Consider the following 21818-nt stretch of genomic DNA (forward strand, 5'->3'; position numbering starts at 1 on the left):
GATTACGTCCTTGATTGGACACAAACTTCCAAACGGGACATGCCAGCTCCACATCTTCAACGTTGCCCAGAGAGACCTACAGATGTGATGCTGCACATGTGGCCCAAATATCCCCAATCCAGTGTTGGGCTGTGGTTCTGTGGGCTACGACGCAGACCCCAGATGTTTCATGAGAACCATATAATTCCTAAGAATAATAATATAGTTGATATGATACATCCATGGAACAGACTCTGACTCAGAATGACGTCACAACGTCTGTTACAGTTGAAGCCGCTGTGACGTCACGTCCAGTGGTTTCTGGACGTTTCTCCACTCGTCCAGGTCGATTCGAGAGTTTTCTCATCAAGGTCCGTGAAGTGGCCGGTGGAAGCGTCACACTTTGCTTTCACAATAAGAGTAGATGCGCGGTCATTTCCTCCCACTACAGCTCTTCATTCATTAAGGTGTCCTTTATTTTGAAATCGGCCAACAGGAAGTCGCACCTACCAACAAACGCTGACTTGATGGTGCTGCGCGTCAACGTGCTTGAAACGTCTAGAAGCAGCCGGATGTTTCTCTGCCTCACATATAAAGAGTGAAGACACAGAGCAGAGACACAACCAGAGCAAACCATCGCAGAAGATCCAGAGAGGAAGAGCAGCAGGAAGAAGAAGAAGAAGACGAAGAAGAAGAAGATACAACTGTGAGTACAGATCTCAGCCAGGACAAACAGTTTACACTGAAAGTTTTTAATGCTTTAATTCTTGGTGTTTTATTTTGAAGGAATGTCAGTTTTAAAAAACATATTTGAATGTTTTAGTGTATTTTCTGCCTCAACTGAATCATAACGATATGTAATCAAGTCGTTAATGATGAATTTAACTGTGAAATGTTTGTGATGTTAAATGGTTGTTTACCTGCTCAACAGGTGATCACCAGTGACAATGTCTGCAGCTAAAGGTGTAGCGATCGGCATCGACCTGGGCACCACCTACTCCTGCGTGGGCGTTTTCCAGCATGGGAAAGTAGAAATCATCGCGAACGACCAGGGCAACCGGACCACGCCCAGCTACGTGGCGTTCACTGACACCGAGAGGCTCATCGGGGACGCGGCCAAGAACCAGGTGGCTCTGAACCCCAGCAACACGGTGTTCGATGCCAAGAGACTGATCGGAAGAAAGTTTGATGATGCAGTGGTGCAGGCCGATATGAAGCACTGGCCCTTCACGGTGGTTTCAGACGGAGGGAAGCCCAAGATTCAGGTGCAGTACAAAGGGGAGGACAAAGTCTTTAATCCTGAGGAGATTTCTTCCATGGTCCTGGTGAAGATGAAGGAGATCGCTGAGGCGTACCTCGGCCACAGGGTGTCCAATGCGGTCATCACTGTCCCAGCGTACTTCAACGACTCGCAGCGTCAGGCCACTAAAGACGCAGGCGTCATCGCAGGAATGAACGTCATGAGGATCATCAACGAGCCGACAGCGGCCGCCATCGCATACGGCCTGGACAAAGGCAGGACAGGAGAACGTAACGTGCTGATCTTTGACCTGGGTGGAGGCACCTTCGACGTGTCCATCCTGACGATCGAAGACGGCATCTTCGAGGTCAAAGCCACGGCCGGAGACACTCACTTGGGTGGAGAAGACTTTGACAACCGCATGGTCAACCACTTTGTGGAGGAGTTCAAGAGGAAACACAAGAAGGACCTCAGCCAGAACAAGAGAGCCCTGAGGAGGCTGCGCACCGCGTGTGAGAGGGCCAAGAGGACGCTGTCCTCCAGCTCGCAGGCCAGCATTGAGATCGATTCTCTGTTCGAGGGCACCGACTTCTACACCTCCATCACCAGGGCTCGCTTTGAGGAGCTGTGCTCCGACTTGTTCAGGGGAACATTAGAGCCGGTGGAGAAAGCCCTGAGGGACGCCAAAATGGACAAGGCACAGGTCCACGATGTCGTCCTGGTGGGAGGCTCCACCCGAATCCCCAAAATTCAGAAACTCCTGCAGGATTTCTTCAACGGCAGGGAGCTGAACAAAAGCATCAACCCAGATGAGGCGGTGGCCTACGGTGCCGCTGTCCAGGCTGCCATTCTCACAGGTGATACCTCGGGCAACGTCCAGGACCTGCTGCTGCTGGACGTGGCGCCTCTGTCCCTGGGTATCGAGACAGCCGGAGGAGTCATGACATCCCTTATTAAACGCAACACCACCATCCCCACTAAACAAACCCAGGTCTTCAGCACCTACTGTGACAACCAGCCCGGGGTCCTCATCCAGGTGTACGAAGGGGAAAGAGCCATGACCAAGGACAACAACCTGCTGGGCAAGTTTGAGCTGACAGGAATCCCACCCGCTCCACGAGGAGTCCCGCAGATCGAGGTCACCTTCGACATCGACGCCAATGGTATTTTGAACGTGTCTGCGGCGGACAAAAGCACCGGCAAAGAGAACAAGATCACCATCACCAACGACAAGGGCCGACTGAGCAAAGAAGAGATCGAGAGGATGGTGCAGGACGCTGACAAATACAAAGCCGAGGACGACCTTCAGAGGGACAAGGTCTCTGCCAAGAACTCCCTGGAGTCCTACGCCTTCCATATGAAGAGCAGCATGCAGGACGAGAGCTGCAAGGACAAGATCAGTGAGGAGGACCTGAAGAAGGTGACGGAGAAGTGTGACGAGATCATCGCTTGGCTGGAGAACAACCAGCTGGCTGATAAAGACGAGTACCAGCACAAGCAGAAAGAGCTGGAGAAGGTGTGTCACCCCGTCATCAGCAAGATGTATCAGGGAGGAACGTCTGCAAGCAGCTGTGGAGAGCAGGCAAGGGCCGGATCCCAGGGGCCCACTGTTGAGGAGGTGGACTGAAGTGGCCCCGGCGCATGGACTCTGACCATTCACCTTATACCTTGTGTTTATATGTTTGTCCTTGTCTACATGTACAATCAAGACATTTGATATATCCAGATGTGTTATATTGTTGGGTTGCGTAATAAAGATATTTGGTCAATAAGTCTTTATGTTTCTGTTTGTTTCATTAACGTTACTCAAGTCGATCATGATCTTATGTTATTCTACAACAAACAGCCGCATTAAGATTCAGAGAAACCATGGTGCTTCAGAAAACAATAATTACACAATCCTGTACAAATCAAATGGATATGAACATTAGGAATGCAGTCAGTTGATTATGCAGAAGCACCACTAGATGTCAGTCTCATGCTTTCCTTTTGCCACATTGAGGCTTTGAGATTCTGTTTTTACTAATTCTGTTTTTTAACATGAATCTTATATTTGACAAACGCAATCCCTGTCAAATTACAGTTATACCATTATATATTATATCATTATTACTTATACATTAATTAATTAAAAAAACTGTAGTAATTCTCCTGTGATGGAATAATAGTTTCTTTAAAAACTTAAATATATTTGTGATGAATCAAATGATGTAACTTCACATGATGAAGAGTGACCCTGGTCTGTGAATTCATTCAGTTAGTAAACCTTTGATTGAAGACATCTTCATTATTTGGTGATTGTATTCTTTATTTAAAGCCTTTGTTCTAGAGAGGATCAGAATGATCTAGGTCGATGTATTTATAGACTCTTATTTGTGAAGCGGGACGTTCATCGGAAACGGAACCATCGTTTTCCGGTCACCGATCTGAGGCCCCGCCCCTCCAGTCTGTGCCATCTTGTATTTAGCAAGAACAAAAACGCAGAGAGGATCAAGTCCAGTCTCGGGACGGGGCGCAGGTCACAACACGGACTTCTTCAACAGTGTGTTTAAAACAAAACGCTTCGGTGCAGAGAGACAAACATGCCCGGGAGTGAGGCACCGAGGAGCAGCAGCAGCCACACCCCGCACAGCCGCTAACGTGAGCGTTAGCTTCCCAGCTATCAGAGCTAAGCTAGCCAATTAGCTAAGGCTAGTAGCCCAGTGACGTTAGCGAGGCAGCAGGAGAGTTCACAGTTTCTCTCGCAGCCAAGTGAGATTCAGAATCTGTTGGTTCAATCGACTGCGGGACTTCGGTGGTGATGGGCCGGACGTCGTGTTGATCATCTGCCGAGAGGAAACCCGGGCTATGCGGCTGCAGGCTCGCTGCTAGCTCGGCTGCTAACGGTTGTTTTTCTCGGTGCACAGCGGAACCACAATAAGCCGCGGTAAGTAAACGCTACGTTAGCTTAGCTTAGCTGCCCGGCTAGCTGCCGAAGCTAAGCTAGCCCACTTTGCCGTTCTAGGTTCAAACTTGGGTCCGTGGACGCCCGGTGGTCCGCGGTCTGTGTCCCAGAGGCCCGAGACAGTTCAACGTGTTCCATCTCTTTAACCGTTAGCATGTAGCTCACACGCGACCGGCGCTTTGTTCCTGTTGTGGAGCTGAATTGAACTGGTTTTCTCCAGGATGCACATGTGAGCAACACGAGCATTGTGAGGACCGACGTCAGTGGTTCACTGCGTGTCTGTCGATCAGCAGGTCTGTAGCCGGAGGTTCTCTTCTCTATCGATTCTTCTGTAAATCCGTCTGATCCTCGGGAACAGCGATGTTTTCACGTTTCTTCACGTTCAAAACTGAAGTGTAAAGATACAAAACCAATAGTCCGAGACTCTGACGCAGACAAACAGACTGAATCTGATCTGATCAGCTGCTGTCATGTGGAGCAGACAGACGTGACGTCACAGGATGGACCCGCAGACTAACTGTTGTTCATGTATTCACAGCATCATGGAGGAGGGAGGACGTGAGCTCTCCCCTCAGGCCACAGGTTGATGGAACGCGTGTCCTCCAACACGAAAGGAGACTTAGGATCAAATCACAGAAACATCTGTAGCTCTGAGTAGTTTGACTTTATTACAGTTCATGTCACATTAAGACGGGATGAAGTTTGAAGTTTGGACCACGCCCAGTCCGCCCCTCGCTCGCTGTGATCCAGCTGTTTGTGTTTCATTCTGAAAGGAAGAAGAAGAAGAAATCCCCTCGTTAGTTTTTCAATGTATTGGTTCATGATACCTCGCGTGTGTGTGTGTGTTAAAGCAGAGCCGTCTGATTATTCTCTTTAAATTGAATGTGATTGAACTTGTGTGAGTGTTGTGTGAAGTCGAGGAAACTTCCTTCCTGTTTAAACCGGTGAGAAGGAGCCGGTTCCTTGGAATTAGAACTAGTTCCCTGAAATAGACGCAACAAGACGTTTTTCTCCTTTAGAAACTGAATGATCCAACTGAACGCCACATTTACACATGGAGCCTCTCGACACGACCACATGTGAAGGTCACGATCGTTTTTGTGACATGATATGAACTGATGACATCACAGTCCCACTTCTTCTTCTCTCTGTGCTGGTTCTCAGACGGGTTGGCCTCCGACTACATCACGATATAGAATTGGAACTCGGTTGACTGTGTTTTGAAGGAATGCGTGAATCTGTCTGATTGTGTAAATTCACTGGCTCATTAACACAAGAACAAGTCTTTGTACAAAGACCCCGAGGCCGAGTGTTTCACACACTCACCTGGTCACGGAGCCGCTCTGCTCCAACGTCAGCGGCGACATCAGCTCCGTCATAAATCATGTGGCATGTGTCAACAATGAGCTGGTGGCGTCAGAAGGTGTGGCCTGAAGCTCGGCGCCGCTCGCGTTTGGGTTTTCATGGATTCATCTCCACTAGTCTTTGATCAGAGTTGGAACGGTGAAGAACTGTTTGGTTCCTGCTGCTCTGAGCTCCGACACGAGTCCAGAGAAGAATCAAACGTGTGGGTTTTGTTTTCCAGCTGCAGAGTTCAGTTGGCTGAGTCATTTCTAGGCCTCTGGCAGGTGAACGTCCTGGTTTCACCTGTAACATGTCGTCACCTGTTGGCTGGTAACTGAGGGCGACGCCTCCTCCTCCAGAGCAGTGATCACACTGAGCTCATGTAGAAACTCACAGCTCAGAGATTTAGAGAATCGTCTCTTGTTTTTCTTCTGATGCATGTCAGGGGATTTTGCAAGTGTGCTAATAAATGAATTCATGTTTTCAGATTCATGTTCAAGGTTGTTTCACACATTAGAACGTTTTCTGCTGCGGTACAAACGGACTTATCACCTCCTGCCACGACTCCCACTGTGATGACACGTGTTTCAGAACATTCACCAAAATTATTCATATTTCTGTTGTTAAAGGTTTTTTTAATTTTAAATCAGAAAAGGTGTAAACACCAGTTCTGTGTGACGCGTTGTCTCAATAATCACAATCAATAACCTTACTATGTTTGTTTATTGAATGATTAATCAACTGATACATTTTTTCAGTTCCAGTGAAGATTATTCCGGTCTGAGAAAGAGGCAAATGTAAAAATGTTGATTTATTAAAAACTGCACCAGAACGAGCTCTTGCCTCACAACGACGACAAGGAGGTCGTGAGTCCTGACCTTGTTTGTTTTCCCGGCGCTGACCTCTGACCTTTCTTAGGCCCTGGCCATGCCCGCGGGTGCTCGGGCGGGAAACCTGAAAGACCCAGACGTGGCGGACCTCTTCTGCAAAGATGATCCGGAGAAGATGTTCGCTGACCTCCGAGAGATCGGCCACGGCAGCTTCGGAGCCGTGTACTTCGTGAGTATGACGCCTTGCGCTCGTCTGCTCGTCTGACCAGAGTGTCTCTATAATCTTTATGATCTTTATTATCCTTATAATCTTAATTATCTTTATGATCTTTATTATCCTTATAATCTTAATTATCTTCATAATCCCTCCTTCAGCCCGATGCTGTCTTCACGTTTGTTTGTGTAAGGCAGGAAGTGTTTAGTTCAGTTGGCTGAAGTGTCAGTGGTCAGTCAATCTGACCACATTGGGAAAGGAAGCGTTTATACCGGTCGTCATAGCGACAGGCTGCGAGACGACACTGTTTTAAAAACAGCGATAACTGTGAACGTACATTTCCCAGGTCATGCGACGGCTCCAGTCTCACCTGCTCGGCTGCTCAGTCGCAGCAGAACGTGGGTTTGATGTGGAAAGGTGTGAAGAGTAGAAGCTCGTTGGAAACTGGACAGAATAAAGATCGAAGTCACAAATACAACAAAGTGTAATAATAATCTCTAACGACTCCGGATAAAGTTACTATGTTGAACAAAATCTTGTTTACCTCGGAGATGAGCAGTGGGTGTCACGTTGTTTTTCAACACATTAATTTGTCTTTAATAAAGTGTGAATATGAAAATGTTTCACCAACCTGTTGAGAACTAGATGTGTACGAGACTGAATCTGATCAAACCTGTTAACACTGATCTTTAAAACCTGCCAACACGTCAGTCGTGGAGGAAATCCACTGTATTCAGTTTCAGCTGGAAGACTGGTTTCATATGTTGATATTGTTATTTAATGATTTTTAAACTCTCAGTACTAAGAGTCATGTTTCATAGTTCAGCTCCTGAGCTTCAGTGTTTCCATAGAGCAGCGTCCTCACTCTGGATTTGGGATTAAATCCTCTGGAGGATTAATAATTTGGACCAGAAAATATAAATAATACAACAATAATGTATTTTGATTCACAAAAGGACAATTGTTTGACTTTGTTCTGAGCTCTGATCACGTCGGATCTTCTGACTCCATCATAGCCACGTTTCATCCAAATTAACTTTAGCCTTTTTAATTTAGAAAAGAAGAAGAAGATTTGTTCTTGTTCTTGTTCTTCGTTGCTTTATCACAAAACTGGGACAATAAAAAAAAACACCAACAGATGATTATCTGGAGTTTAGTTTGTTTGTGAGTGTCGATGACTCGCTGGTCAGCTGACGGAGTCACTGACCGAGTCACCCAAGTTGTATTTTCATTTATCCCAGATTGCAGCACTCTGTAAAAGACCAGTGACACATGGTGAATATCTTTTGTAATGAACGTGATTGATCCTGAAACATAAATACGTTTTAGGAGGAAAAGTCTTGTCTTAATGAGCGTTGAAGTGTCTGGATGAAATACATCCCCATGATCAGTTTCCTGGTTCTGTTCTTCCACAGGCCCGAGATGTTCGTAACAACGAGGTGGTGGCCATCAAGAAGATGTCGTACAGCGGCAAACAGACGAACGAGGTGAGAACAAACTTCCTCTGTCACTTATCACTTTGAAGAATCACTACTTAACTGTTACTTTTTATAATGTTCTTCATCCTGATTCTTTACAAACATAAACCCTCACGTACGTGTGTGTGTGTGTGTGCGTGCGTGCGTGCGTGCGTGCGTGTGTGTAGAAATGGCAGGACATCATCAAAGAGGTGAAGTTCCTGCAGAAGCTCCGTCACCCGAACACCATCGAGTATCAGGGATGTTACCTGAAGGAACACACAGCGTGGGTGAGTGTGTGTGTTTGTCCACTCAGCAGTGATAAATAAAAAAAGTTATTTTATTAAAACAAAAGGAGCTGGAAACAGACGACGTTCAGTATAATTACTAATAAGTAACTTTTTAAATTCCTGGATTATGAAACTGTTGAATCATGTGGATCTGCTGGTCACCATGTTGGATCTTCTCTCCCTCAGCTGGTGATGGAGTACTGCCTCGGCTCCGCCTCCGACCTGCTGGAAGGTGTGTGTGTGTGTGTGTGTGTGTGTGTGTGTGTGTGTGTGTGTGTGTGTGTGTGTGTGTGTGTGTGTGTGTGTGTGTGTGTGTGTGTGTGTGTGTGTGTGTGTGTGTGTGTGTGTGTGTGTGTGTGTGTGTGTGTGTGTGTGTGTGTGTGTGTGTGTGTGTGTGTGTGGCTGATTTGATTCTTTCACAGTTTCTTGTTGTGACTCTTTTTTTACTCTTTATTTCTTCTCAGTTCACAAAAAGCCGCTACAAGAAGTGGAAATTGCTGCTATTACCCATGGTGCACTGCAGGGATTAGCATATCTTCACTCTCACAATATGATTCACAGGTAAAATCTTTTTCCTTCCTGACGACAACATGGGAAAATCAGTTTTATTGTTTATCTCAATAATTTAAGGCAACAAATCCTGTGAAATGTCAGTTTTCATCACAACAGGAAAACACACACACATATATATATATATATATTAGTTCATAATAATAAATGATGATCTAATGTTTTTCTTCACAATCCCACAACATGAAAAATTATATTTGATACGGTTCCTTTACATTTTCCAGTGTAACATGAAACTACAGAACGATGATGTCGTTTGTATTGATCAGCTGACCTACAACGATGTCATACATCTGTAGTGAGATAATACCTTTTGATTTAATCTTAGTCTTAATTTGATTTGAAGTCTCGTTGAGATCAAGAGACCTGATGAATAGAAACAATTGAGTAAATGATTGAGTTTCTAACATTGGGTTTTGTTTCCGCAGGGACGTGAAAGCCGGTAACATCCTGTTGACGGAGCCCGGTCAGGTCAAACTGGGCGACTTCGGTTCGGCGTCCATTGTGGCTCCGGCCAACTCCTTCGTGGGGACGCCATACTGGTGAGAGTCCAGCTTCCTTTGTCACTCCTCTTACACTCAGTCAACAGGAAGGACGATGAATAGTCTGGTACAAATGGTAGGACATCATCAAGACGTAAAGACGTCTGAGTCCTCGCTCTGGTCTCCCGTCACGTCCTCCCGATTATTTTTTTTAAGATTATTTTTTGGGGGGTTTTCCGCCTTTTAATTTGACAGATAATCAGGACAGACAGGTGAGAAAGGGGAGAGAGGGGGGAAGACAAGATTCGAACCCTGGACCTCTGCGTCGAGGCATTATATCCACTGAGCCACCCCGGCCACGATGGTGAAGTTTTTAACGGAGCTGGTTGTTTCAGTCTCTGACCTCTGGCCTCTGACCTGTGTGCAGGATGGCCCCGGAGGTGATCCTGGCGATGGACGAGGGCCAGTACGACGGCAAGGTTGACGTGTGGTCGCTGGGCATCACCTGCATCGAGCTGGGTAACGAGCCGACGCCTGCTCAGGTGTGAACAACATGAGACTCTGAAAAGTGTTGACTCTCGTCTGCTCTTCTGTCCACAGCCGAGAGGAAGCCGCCGCTGTTCAACATGAACGCCATGAGTGCCTTGTACCACATCGCTCAGAACGAGAGCCCCGTGCTGCAGTCCAACCACTGGTGGGTCTTCATCAGGGTTCTTATGCGATATGCTTCATCTAGATTGTGGTCTTAAAGAACTAAATATGAATTCATATCTTTCCTCTGGATGTTTCCTCGAGCTTCTCCCTGATGAGATAATCCCTCGTTCCTCTGCAGGTCGGATTCCTTCCGTAACTTCGTGGACTCCTGCCTCCAGAAGATTCCCCAGGACCGGCCGACCTCTGACGTGCTGCTGAACGTGAGAACCCGCTAGGCCAGAACCTTGTACAGAACCACGAAGCGTGACTTGTGCTGATGTTCATCCGCCCCCTTTTTCTTTTCTTTTTTTATTCTTCTGCAGCATCGATTCTTGTGCCGCGAGCGTCCGCTGACGGCCATCATGGACCTGATCGCACGAACAAAGGACGCGGTGCGTGAGCTGGACAACCTGCAGTACCGCAAGATGAAGAAGATCCTCTTCCAGGAGACACAGCAGAACGGGCCCGTGTCCGAGGGCGGCGACGACGAGGAGGTGAGGAGCGTCAAGTCTGTGGGTTCTCTCCCATCAGAAGTTATAGGAGAGAGAAAAAGTTCCTCCAGCTCCTTGTGATCAGAAGTTAAATCTCTCCGGCTGCTCCACCCGATAATTCTAACTAGAAACAACACGTTTGCAGCAGCCTAAAAATGACCTGGTCAAAGTTCCTCAAAGGAACATCTGATCCTTTTTTTAATATATATTAAAATAGTTGTGATCTAAATTTCCAAGAGTCGAAAGAATACGCCGCTTAAAAATCCTTCTCATTTAATTAATGACATATTTAGATGATTCTCCTTAATCTACTCATATTCATTTATCACAAACATTGTTTATGTCCACATAGTAAAATTATGGTCGGACGATGTGGGGAAAAACAAAACAGAAACAGTGTGTTGTTCTCTTTGTGCGTGCGTGTCAGGAGGCAGAGCAGTACCTCTTGCGGACGGGCACAGTCAACAGTATGGAGAGCTCCCAGTCAGTCCCCAGCATGTCGATCTCGGCCAGTTCTCAGAGCAGCTCCGTGAACAGTTTGGCCGACGCCTCCGACGACAGCAGCAATGAGATGGCGATGATGCAGGAGGGCGAACACACTGTCACGTCCAACAGCTCCATCATCCACCGGCCCACGGTAAACTCCTGCTCCAGCTTTAGCTTCACCGGCTACTGTCACAGACTTACTCTGACCTCTTCCTCCTCCTCGTCAGGGTCAGGACAACATCTATGACGACCCTTACCAGCCCGAGATGGAACAACCCCAGGTTCCCTCCGCCGGACGCCGTCGGGCCTACTATCGCAACCGCGACCACTTCGCCACCATCCGAACGGCCTCTCTGGTGAGTTCACTCCTCCTCCTCCCCCTCTTCTTCTTCTGCAAGTGTCTCCTTTTGTTTTAGAACTGAATCTATTAGGATTTGTACCCTGAGATATAAGGAGCGAAGGCTCAGCTGTTGTGATCTGCACAGAAACATCTGGAGACTTTCGGCGTCTTGTAGTTTTGTAGTTTATAAGAATATTTAAGCTGAATCACGACTCTTTTCATCTGACGTGTCGCAGCCGCCGCCATCTTTAAACTGAGTCTGTCTCCCTAACCCCAACCCATCGATGAGGACGAGCGAACGAGTCCTTGAGTCAGTACATGGACATTACGACTCAGTCACGAGCCTTGTTCTGATCCGTCTCATTCCTCCAGGTGACCCGTCAGATCCAGGAGCACGAGCAGGGCTCGGCGCTGCGGGAGCAGATGTCCGGCTACAAGCGGATGAGGCGGCAGCACCAGAAGCAGCTGATGGGCCTGGAGAACAAGCTGAAGGCGGAGATGGACGAGCACCAGCTGAAGCTGGACAAGGAGCTGGAGAACCAGAGGAACAGCTTCTCCACCGAGGCCGACAAGCTGTCCAAGAAGCACCAGGCCATCCTGGAGAAAGAGGTGAGAGAACTGGGTCAGAACCGGTACCTGGCGGTTCTCCACTCTGATTTCGTCTGAACTGCAGAACTCTCACCTTCTCTAAGAGTTCTCACCACAAGCGAAGCCGATTTTTGCGTCGAACAGTATTAGCGTGTTCATTAGAATGTTGCTATGGCGTTTTGGATGCAGCCATTGTCAACAACGTGTGTTTAATCTCCAGCAGCTGAAGATGTTGACGGAGTCGTCGACGTCGCACTTGATTTTCTAGAACTCTGGCGCTGCCTGCTAACGTGCTTACGTGCCAACGTCTATTGACTTTGTTCAGTCTGATGTTGAGTTTCTCTAAATCACTGAGTAATAAGTCAGTGGATATTCTAACCTTTAAAAACAAAACTAGATATATTAAAACATTTACTGAATGAAATTCATCCAGTGTTAAATGACTTGGACAGTTAGTTCATTAGCAGATTCACATTTATCAATATTTTCATTGGAGCCATATTGGTGACCCTTGACCTGTGCCCGTGTGTCGTCTCGCAGACCAAAGCCGCTCTGGCCGAGGAGAAGAAGTTCCAGCAGCACATCCAAGGTCAGCAAAAGAAGGAACTGACCAGTTTACTGGAGTCGCAGAAACGACAGTATCGCCAACACAAGGATCGACTGAAGGAGGTAGGAGCTCACAGCGAACCTCCTGACTGTTACTGCTGCTCGGAGACAAACTCTCCACCGGATGTGGATGTTCTGAGTCCAGTTTGTCTCACTATTCTTCTCTCGACACCGTCCAGGAGCTGAGCGAGAACCAGTCAACGCCGAAGCGTGAGAAGCAGGAGTGGCTGATCCGTCAGAAGGAGTGTCTGCAGCAGATGCAGGCGGAGGAGGAGGCCGGTCTGCTGCGGCGGCAGCGGCAGTACTACGAGCTGCAGTGTCGCCAGTACAAGAGGAAGATGCTGCTCGCTCGTCACAACCTGGAGCAGGACCTGCTGCGAGAGGTGAACACACAGGGACACAGTTTCCTCAACCAAAAAAACAGGTCTTTAATTTAAATTTGACTAACTTTATTTGATGTTCGTGCCCCAGGACCTGAACAAGAAGCAGACCCAGAAGGACCTTGAGTGCGCCATGCTGCTGCGGCACCACGAGTCCACCCAGGAGCTGGAGTTCAGGCAGCTGAGCTTGGTGCAGCGAACTCGGGCCGAGCTGATCCGCACGCAGCACCAGACGGAGCTGACCAACCAGATGGAGTACAACAACCGCCGCGAGCAAGAGCTGCGGCAGAAACACACGGTGGAGGTCCGGCAGCAGCCCAAGAGCCTGAAGGTACCATGGACAACAGAGGATGATGATCTGAACGTCAACGACACATTAAGACTAAAATGTATAAAAATCACTTGGTGCTAAATCTCTCTCTCTCTCTCTCTCTGCCTCTCTCTGCCTCTCTGCGCGCGTCCGTCCGTCCGTCCCCGTCCAGACCAAAGAGCTGCAGATCAAGCGTCAGTTCCAGGAGACCTGTAAGATCCAGACCCGTCAGTACAAAGCGCTGAGGAACCACCTGCTGGAGAGCACTCCCAAGTCCGACCACAAGGCGGTGCTCAAACGCCTCAAGGAGGAGCAGACACGTAAGCTGGCTATCCTGGCTGAGCAGTACGACCACTCAATCAACGACATGCTGTCCACTCAGGCTGTGAGTAAGGCAAGGAAACTCCGCCCACCTGCTACACCACTTCCTGTTTTTTATCACATGGTCAAACGTCCAGTTCATGATGTTAAGAGAAGCTGTAATTATTGAAAACTGATCAATATTCTGTCCATCGACTAATCAATAGTTTTTTAGCAGCTGATGGATCAGAAGGTTTTAATGTTTCATCTTATCAGTTAAATATAAAACACCAACTAATTAATATTTACTCCAGAGATGATGTCGACACACTTTGTGTGAGACGTGACTCCGACCATCAGAACACGAGTGGTTCTGTTCAGAGACTCTACTCAACCCGAGGCTCTTCCTCGTCTCCACAGCTGCGACTGGACGAGACGCAGGAGGCCGAGTATCAGGTCCTGAGGATGCAGCTGCAACAGGAGCTGGAGCTGCTGAACGCATACCAGAGCAAGATCAAGATCCACACAGACACGCAGCACGAGCGCGAGGCCAAGGAGCTGGAGCAGCGGGTGTCCATCCGCCGTGCGCTGCTCGAACAACGGGTATGACATCATCATCATCATCATTGTTGCTTTTCTTCTCTGAGTGACAGCTTGTTTTCAGATGTGAGACCTGATGATCATGTGATGATGTGTGGTCTCCGTCAGATTGAGGAGGAGATGCTATCGCTGCAGAACGAGCGGTCGGAGCGGATCCGGACTCTGCTCGAGCGCCAGGCCCACGAGATCGAGGCCTTTGACTCGGAAAGCATGCGGCTCGGCTTCAGCAACATGGCACTGAGCGGCATCCCAGCCGAGGCCTTCAACCAGGGCTACCCCACACCCAGCCCCTCGTCGGGCTCCGGCGGCTGGCCGTCCAGGCCCGTCCCTCGCTCGGGCAGCCACTGGAGCCACAGCGTGCAGAACTCGGTGGCCACGCCGTCCTGGCGCAGTCAGAACCACGGAGGAGGTTTCGGCCGGGCCGAGTCCGTCGCCACCTCCTCCCACGGCATCGGCAGGGACAGTGATCTGAGCAAGAGCGGCAGGGGCCACACCCCCTCCTCCTCTGGCTCCTCCCACTCCTCCCACCACCACCACCCCCATCACCCCCACCCCCTTCACCACCCCCACCCCCACCACCAGCAGCTCTACCTCCCACAGCACTACCAGCACCACCAGAGCACGCCACAGCTGTACCGCGACAGCCACGAGCGTGACCCCCGAGAGCGTGACCCCCGAGAGCGTGACCCCCGAGAGCGTGTCCCCCGGGATGACCCCCGGGAGCGTGACCCGCGGGAGCGGGAGCGGCCGAGGGAGTGGGTGGGAGGAGGGGGCCACTACTCCCATCACTCCCAGGGCCACCACCACCACTTGCACCACATCCCCTCCCACGCCTCCTCCCAGTCCCTGGCTCTCCTTCCACCACCGCCTCCCCCTCCCCCCATCACCCTTTCCTCCTCCCCCCCTTCCTCTGCCTCCTCCTCCTCATCATCGTCACAGGGAGGCTACGGCGGCGGGGGCCTGAGCGTCAGGGGCCCCGGCCTGATGGCCCTGAGGAACAGCCCCCAGCCCCTGAGGAGGACGGCATCGGGGGGGCCGGGCGGCGGCGGGAGCGACGGCGTGCTCAGCCGGAGCACGTCGGTCACCTCCCACATCTCAAACGGCTCGCACCTCTCGTACTCCTGAGACCTGCCATGGTCACGACGTCCTGAGGCAGAGCGACGCCGCCTTGGTCGCTCGGACGCCATCTTTAGTTTTCACAGTAAATCACCGTTAAAGAAAAAAAAATTTAAGTATAAAAATTTTGGGAATCTCCTTTCTGAACGTGAAGAAAGAGAGGATGTTTTTTATGAGTTTCTGAAACAGGAAATCACAAGTATTAAAACCCCTGAGGGAGGGAGAGGGGGGAGGGTGAAACGAAACAGTCCAGAAAAAGAAAATGTGGCCAAAAGTCTGAGACGACGACAAGAGAGTCTCAACATGACGAATCGAGTCGGATTCAAACAGTGAATCTGTTCGACAGTGTCGCGTCCAGGACGAGGGCGTCGACCGTGGAGTCGTTAGTTTTTTTTCATTTCGTGGATCTTCCACTTTGGCTCGAGGTGCTTTTTAAAAAACCACTGTACCTTTGTAAATAACTTTCAATTGTAAACCTGGTTCATGTTTAATACGTTCAGTGAGGGGGGGGGGGGGGGGGGGGGTCGCAAACCTTTTTTAATTTGTAGTGATGAGAATCTGTTCATGACGACAATAAAAAAGAAAACACTGCCATCTTTTTGTTCCCATGCCCGTCGACCGGCTCGTCTGTCGTCTCTTCATCAGATGAATAAAGTTTTTTTTTTTTTTTTTATATAACGTCACCACTTTCCAACACCATCCTCTCGTCTCCGTCATGACAACATTCGATATCAACACTCGATCGAGAAATTTTATTTATGATTAGAATTTCAACCAAAAACTTTACTGTAAAAATATAATAATAATAATCAGACGGTTTGTTGTTAAAAAGATCCGACGTGAGAACGAGACTGAAGCTGTTGGAAAGTTTCTGCATGAACGTGTACAGACGACATTTGTATGAATAACACAACATATTTATATAAATGTAACGTGTGTGAACATCGCAGGTTTCCTGAACAGACACTTTGACCTTTTACCTGCATTGTACATAAAAGCATTAACAATAATAAGGATTCTGTCGTCGCGCTCTAGAATCAGACAAATAGATTATTGACATAATTATTATCACGACTGCTGCAGGAGGAATGTTTATGTTCTGATGCTCGTTTTTAAATGTAATTGCCAATTTTGACCACTAGGTGGAGAATAAGAGGAATGTTACTGTGACTCAGGGGGAGGAGTCTACGGTTGTGGGTGGGGCTACATTCTATTTTATTTTAATTTTATTTTTTTTGAGCCAGTATTAAAGCATGGAGCGAACGGACACATTTCCAGATTCGTTCTCTAAGTTTGGTGCCATATTTTTATTATTTCTTATTTTATTAATGTGTTTTACATTTCTCTCGTCACATGAAACATGGAACCTGCGGAACGAGAAGAAAAAAACAAAAAATAGAACTTAGTTTAATAATTGGAACGTTTCATTCACGAGGTCGTTTCTTGTAATTATCTCAACACATTTAATATCGAACACGTTGATCGTCTCATCGTTTGGTTTTGCACAGTTTCAATGGATATAAGAGAAAAATAAATCATCCAATCACTTTCTGCAGGTGGAAAATTAATAAATTAGCGTTTTATTATTTAGCTTTATTATATTTCATGAGGTGTTTGACCTGGTGTGACCGGGTGTTGGTTGTCGGTCTCGTCTACCTCGTTTGCACTGATGGTAAAAGAATGTGTGGATTAAAAAAAAATCTTTTTCTTCATGTGCTGATGTTTGTGCAAATGTTGACGAGAGAGAGAGACACGCTGTGAACTTCCTGTTTGGTTTTCCCTCCACTGACACGTCACGACCGGACACGCTGGACTCTAATCCCTCAGATTATGATTTTTATGATTATGACTTGTGCTCAGCGGAGGATAAAGAGATGAAACGTTGCGTTCACTGACCTCAGAGGTTTTTACCCACATTCACAGCAACAGTCCGTTAACATTGAGTTCACTGACAGTGTGGAAATTATCTTTTGAGGATTTCTGTGTAAACATTTTGGACGAATGTTTTTTTGGGTAATTTTCACATTTGCTGTTTTTCTCCAGAATCGCATGATGAGATTAAAATCAACCAATGATTTTTTTTATCATTGGTTCATTTGCTGCTCCGTGGTGCGTTCAAGGTCCAGTTTGACTTCAGAGTCAACGGCTGAAGCAAATTTCCAAAAAAAGTAGAATTTTTGTTTTGTTCTGTTCCAGTCCATCCTCATATTCCTGGTTCAGTTTTAAATGTTAATGTCAAACAAACTTCTTCAGTGTCGCTGCCTCCGACTCCGAACGACCCCAGGACTAAGAGGAGGAGGAGGAGGAAGATGATGATGAGTCAGTGTGAGTGTCTCAGACATTTAGGTCGAGTTTCACACGTTCAGGTTCGATGCAAAATGTTTGGAGATTGTTGAAAAAAAATGTTGTACAGAAACGTAACGAAATAATTTTGGACAAATAAATGGACAAAAACAGACGAGTTGAGTTCTTATTTTATTGTTCAAACTCTAGTTTTATCTTTTTATCATTTCCATATGAAAAAAAGACATTTATACATATACATATCTCGATGTAACAGATTTAACTGAACGACTTTAATTTGTATATTTCAGTGATTTTTCTCTTCATCTTTTCTGTTTCACTTCTAAACTGAGACGAGGCAAAACATAACCGTGTGTCATTAAAGGGGAGTGCGCGCTGCAGTGCGTCACATCCTGTCTGTAGTCATCTGGACGCAAACAGGAAACGAGAAGTTTCTATTCAAAATAAAAGCGCTCGACTTTAAAAACAGATGAAAGCTCGTTTTAATAAAATATTGTTTGAATAACAGATTTATTTTGAATTCTGATAAACATCAGGACATATTTCATTTAATTTATCAATTTATTAAAGTGATTTACATATTTAAACCTTGGCTCTCGACGTGACGCTCTTATTCTGAAAACAAGTCCACCGGAAGTTGTGCCCTTTTTCTGCCGCTCGACAGAAAGTCGCAGACCGGAAGTCTGAGGCAAAAGTCGTCTGAGGGTTTTTTGACAGTTTCTCTAGTAAACACGCGTCAACAGAGGCGGGGAACGTACCGCACCGCACCGCACCGGCGCCGAGTTCCGGGTCAGAACCGAACAGAACCGCAGAGATGGAGCAGGAGAATATTTTCTACTTCGTTCCCAATTTGATCGGTGAGTTTTTGCCGACACCTCGCTTAGCTTAGCGTTAGCATCGCACAGTGGAAGAGCCCATTCAAAAAAGTGTCAAATATGAAGGATGGAAGAAAAAACATCGTCTTTCAACATCCGGTTCAGATCGTGAAGATTTGAAGATGAAAGGAACGAGACGTCGAGAGGTCAAATTAAACGTTATTGTTTTTACTACAAATCCTTAAAAACCCAACGTCACAGATCCCTGATGAACTGACCAGTGACGTCACAATATACGCAACACAACAATTAATGTTCCAGTTGTGACAAATGTTAAAACACGTCCAATGAGATTATCTTTTTTTTAAGATGAAGTGATTACATTTTAACATTCACAAGGTCAAAGGTCAACTTCGCTGTGACGTCATGATATTCATGTACATTACGATCCAGTTACAGTCAAACAGACCAGATGTGTTGGGGCGTGGCTACCGTGTGATTGACAACTAGGACCGTCCAATCAGTGCATGGTTGCATAAAACAGCAGACTGTAGGCTTCAAAATGGCCGTTCACAAACCAGTGGGGGACATCAAGGTCTGTTGATGCGGTTCCTGTCTGAGGTTGAACCCGTGTGTGTGTGTGTGTGTGTGTGTGTGTGTGTGTGTGTGTGTGTGTGTGTGTGTGTGTGTGTGTGTGTGTGTGTGTGTGTGTGTGTGTGTGTGTGTGTGTGTGTGTGTGTGTGTGTGTGTGTGTGTTGCAGGTTACGCCCGCGTGGCGTTGGCCCTCCTCTCCTTCTACCTGCTGCCCTGCTGCCCGTGGCCGGCCGTCTTCTGCTACCTGCTCAGCGCTCTGCTGGACGCCTTCGACGGCCACGCCGCCCGGGCGCTCAACCAGTGTACGAACTGTAACATGTGTTTCTACTCATCAAAGCATTTCATTGAAACATTCGACAAATTACAATTAAATCAAATCAGCTGAGTTGTTGCACGTGGGAGTTGAAAAACGAATAAATATATGAATATAAATATGAACATATAAGAGTGTGACACACAACTGACCCGCAGGAGGAGACCACGTGTCCCACAGCAGAACTTTGTATTGACTGTAGAAACATGTAGACGTGATCCCCGAGGCCCGAGACCAGCGGACAAGGTCTCTGTTCTGTTGGGGATCCAGATCTTCTGACACGGTCTCTGGTGTTCCTCCCTCAGCCACCAGGTTCGGGGCAATGATGGACATGTTGACCGACCGCTGTGCGACCATGTGTCTGCTGGTCAACCTGTCGCTGCTCTACCCGACCTACACCTTTCTGTTCCAGCTCAGCATGTGTCTGGACATCGCCAGCCACTGGCTGCACCTGCACAGGTACGACCTTCGACTTCCGACCTCCTTAGCTGCGCCCCCCCTCACCTGGGCTGACCCTGGTCCTAACCACTTCCTGTCTCTGTCCTCAGCTCCACCATCACAGGATCGGCCAGTCACAAGTCCATCGACCTGTCGGGGAACCCTGTCCTCCGGATCTACTACACCTCCAAGGTCAAGAGCTCAGTCTGACGGACCAGAACCAGAACCAGAAGCAGAACATGTTGATCTAACTGCTCTCTTGTCTCCTGCAGCCGGTTCTGTTCGTCATGTGCGCTGGAAACGAGCTCTTCTTCTGTTTACTCTACGTCCTGCATCACATCTCTGAACCTGCTGGTGAGATCATCATCTTCTTCTTCTTCTTCTTCATCCTCTTCCTCCTCCTCTTCTTCATCTTCTTCTGTTTCTGTTTGTTCTTCAACTTTAAATAGCACTAAAAAATTCATCTTAAAATCAAATCACAAAACAGAATCTGTACCAACGTGTGTGTGTGTGTGTGTGTGTGTGTGTGTGTGTGTGTGTGTGTGTGTGTGTGTGTGTGTGTGTGTGTGTGTGTGTGTGTGTGTGTGTGTGTGTGTGTGTGTGTGTGTGTGTGTGTGTGTGTGTGTGTGTGTGTGTGTGTGTGTTGCAGCGTGGCTCTACTGGCTGCTCGGTCTCTGTGGAACCATCTGTCTGCTGAAGTCCGTCATCAGCCTCATTCACCTGGTCACCGCCTCTCAGAACATGGCCGCCCTGGACGCCGCCGAGCGGGCGGCGGCCGCCAAGAGGCAGTGAGTGGGCGAGCGAGAGGCGGGTGAGAGAGTCGAGTCCACCAACAATCTTTAATTAATTGTTATCATCACTGACTTCATCATCAGAAAGTTGTTGTTTTTTCTTTTATGACCAAATATCACGACATCAGAGAAATTCCAGACGTGGAAAACGAGCGGGAGACGAACGACTCGCTCAGTCGAATCTATAAAGTCATATTATAACATAAACATACAGTTGGTGGTCTTGTCTGATCTGTAACAATCCATCCATAAAAAACAATCTGTGAACTGATCATGTGATTGAGCAGCTGATAACTTATCTTTTCGTTTGTCTCGTCGGAAACAAAGACGTCTTCACTTTGTTTCTTTTGTTTCGACCAAAATATGAATTGATTGATCTGAAGAGAGAATAATGTGTAATAATTTAATAATCTCCAGCTGCAGAAGCTCGAGCAATATTTCTATTTTAACTTTCCACCTCGTTCAAAAGAAGAAGAAATGTCATTTCCAGCTTTATTCGTATTTTATGAAATTGTTTAGGATTAGATTTTTTCTGTACAGCAAAAAATAAATCATGTCTTATTTATTTATTTAGATAATTTCATAATTATGTGATTTCGGTTTTTGAGGTTTTTTTCCACAGGTGTAAGTGTTTATGATGAAAGCATATCTGAGAGAAATGATGTGATTATTGATTATGAAGTCAATAGTGGTTAATAATCCTCTGTCTGAATGAATCAGTATTAAAGTCTAGATCAGATCAGAAAGTGTCAAATCTCACGAGTCAAATCAAAACATTCATATTGTTTAACATAAAGTTTTGTACGTGACGTCAGAACTTCCTCCTGCTGAAGAAAAGATTCACAAAGTTTCACGTTCACGTCTTCATGCTTCAATATTCCTTCAGTGTTGATGGAGATTGTGCTTTTTTTTATTCCTGATCTTTATCTGTGGTAGGTTTGTTTTTTATTAGACACATTATGAAGTTATGCAGGTTCATAAAAGACAAGGAGTGTTTTATGTTTTATACCGTTTGAGCTGCTGATGAACATCAAGCCACGTTTCAATGTGTTGAGATATTAGAATGTTTTATTATGAGACATGAACACGAACCAAGGAGCCAAACGCTGATGTGGTATTTAAAATATGTTTATTGTAATTCATACGTTTGCTTTTGTTTGAGGTGCAGGTTTGAACATTTACTGTCAAAGAAAATAAAAACGATGAAAACCAGACGGTTGTTTTGTTTCCAGGAGAAAAGTTCTATTAAATGATTCATCGTGTTTGTGATGAAAGAAATAATCAGAAATCAAGTCACTGATAT

General features: G+C 46.8%; 3 protein-coding genes across 4 annotated transcripts; all 3 read left to right on the plus strand.

Moving 5' to 3' along the window:
* The first annotated feature begins 526 nt into the window (after nt 1–526).
* Nucleotides 527–2991, plus strand: LOC118289098 (heat shock 70 kDa protein 1). Its single transcript, XM_035615797.2, has 2 exons — nt 527–685; nt 911–2991. The coding sequence occupies exon 2, from the start codon at nt 927–929 to the stop codon at nt 2844–2846; it is 1920 nt and encodes a 639-aa protein (XP_035471690.1). The 5' UTR covers nt 527–685; nt 911–926; the 3' UTR covers nt 2847–2991.
* Nucleotides 2992–3637: 646 nt separating this feature from the next.
* Nucleotides 3638–17718, plus strand: taok2a (TAO kinase 2a). 2 transcript variants are annotated; one of them, XM_035615767.2, is made up of 20 exons: nt 3638–4145; nt 6426–6566; nt 7967–8038; nt 8197–8298; nt 8485–8530; nt 8763–8859; nt 9297–9410; nt 9778–9869; nt 9951–10044; nt 10183–10264; nt 10367–10537; nt 10962–11171; nt 11248–11376; nt 11733–11969; nt 12489–12617; nt 12734–12937; nt 13026–13265; nt 13417–13638; nt 13965–14147; nt 14253–17718. In XM_035615767.2, the coding sequence occupies exons 2-20, from the start codon at nt 6435–6437 to the stop codon at nt 15267–15269; spliced, it is 3573 nt and encodes a 1190-aa protein (XP_035471660.1). In that variant the 5' UTR covers nt 3638–4145; nt 6426–6434; the 3' UTR covers nt 15270–17718. The 2 variants fall into 2 exon arrangements, with proteins under 2 accessions (XP_035471660.1, XP_035471661.1); XM_035615768.2 differs by having other exon boundaries at nt 13417–13629.
* Nucleotides 17719–18221: 503 nt separating this feature from the next.
* cdipt (CDP-diacylglycerol--inositol 3-phosphatidyltransferase (phosphatidylinositol synthase)) lies at nt 18222–21727 on the plus strand. The gene is made up of 6 exons (XM_035615977.2): nt 18222–18421; nt 19141–19275; nt 19592–19745; nt 19835–19916; nt 19997–20078; nt 20374–21727. Exons 1-6 carry the CDS (start codon nt 18379–18381, stop codon nt 20514–20516), a joined length of 639 nt encoding a protein of 212 aa, XP_035471870.1. The 5' UTR covers nt 18222–18378; the 3' UTR covers nt 20517–21727.
* The last annotated feature ends 91 nt before the right edge of the window (nt 21728–21818 follow it).

Source organism: Scophthalmus maximus, chromosome 17 (genome assembly GCF_022379125.1).
Source record: "Scophthalmus maximus strain ysfricsl-2021 chromosome 17, ASM2237912v1, whole genome shotgun sequence".
Lineage (NCBI taxonomy): Eukaryota > Metazoa > Chordata > Actinopteri > Pleuronectiformes > Scophthalmidae > Scophthalmus > Scophthalmus maximus.

Excerpts from the sequence above, each read along its gene's own strand:
- LOC118289098 (XM_035615797.2), top strand. The coding sequence starts at position 927 with ATGTCTGCAGCTAAAGGTGTAGCGATCGGCATCGACCTGGGCACCACC.
- taok2a (XM_035615767.2), top strand. The coding sequence starts at position 6,435 with ATGCCCGCGGGTGCTCGGGCGGGAAACCTGAAAGACCCAGACGTGGCG. Across the intron at positions 8,531-8,762 it reads CGCCTCCGACCTGCTGGAAG|TTCACAAAAAGCCGCTACAA; the intron begins GTGTGTGTGTGT and ends ATTTCTTCTCAG. Across the intron at positions 11,970-12,488 it reads AGGCCATCCTGGAGAAAGAG|ACCAAAGCCGCTCTGGCCGA; the intron begins GTGAGAGAACTG and ends GTCGTCTCGCAG.
- cdipt (XM_035615977.2), top strand. The coding sequence starts at position 18,379 with ATGGAGCAGGAGAATATTTTCTACTTCGTTCCCAATTTGATCG. Across the intron at positions 18,422-19,140 it reads CTTCGTTCCCAATTTGATCG|GTTACGCCCGCGTGGCGTTG; the intron begins GTGAGTTTTTGC and ends TGTGTGTTGCAG. Across the intron at positions 19,276-19,591 it reads CGCCCGGGCGCTCAACCAGT|CCACCAGGTTCGGGGCAATG; the intron begins GTACGAACTGTA and ends TTCCTCCCTCAG.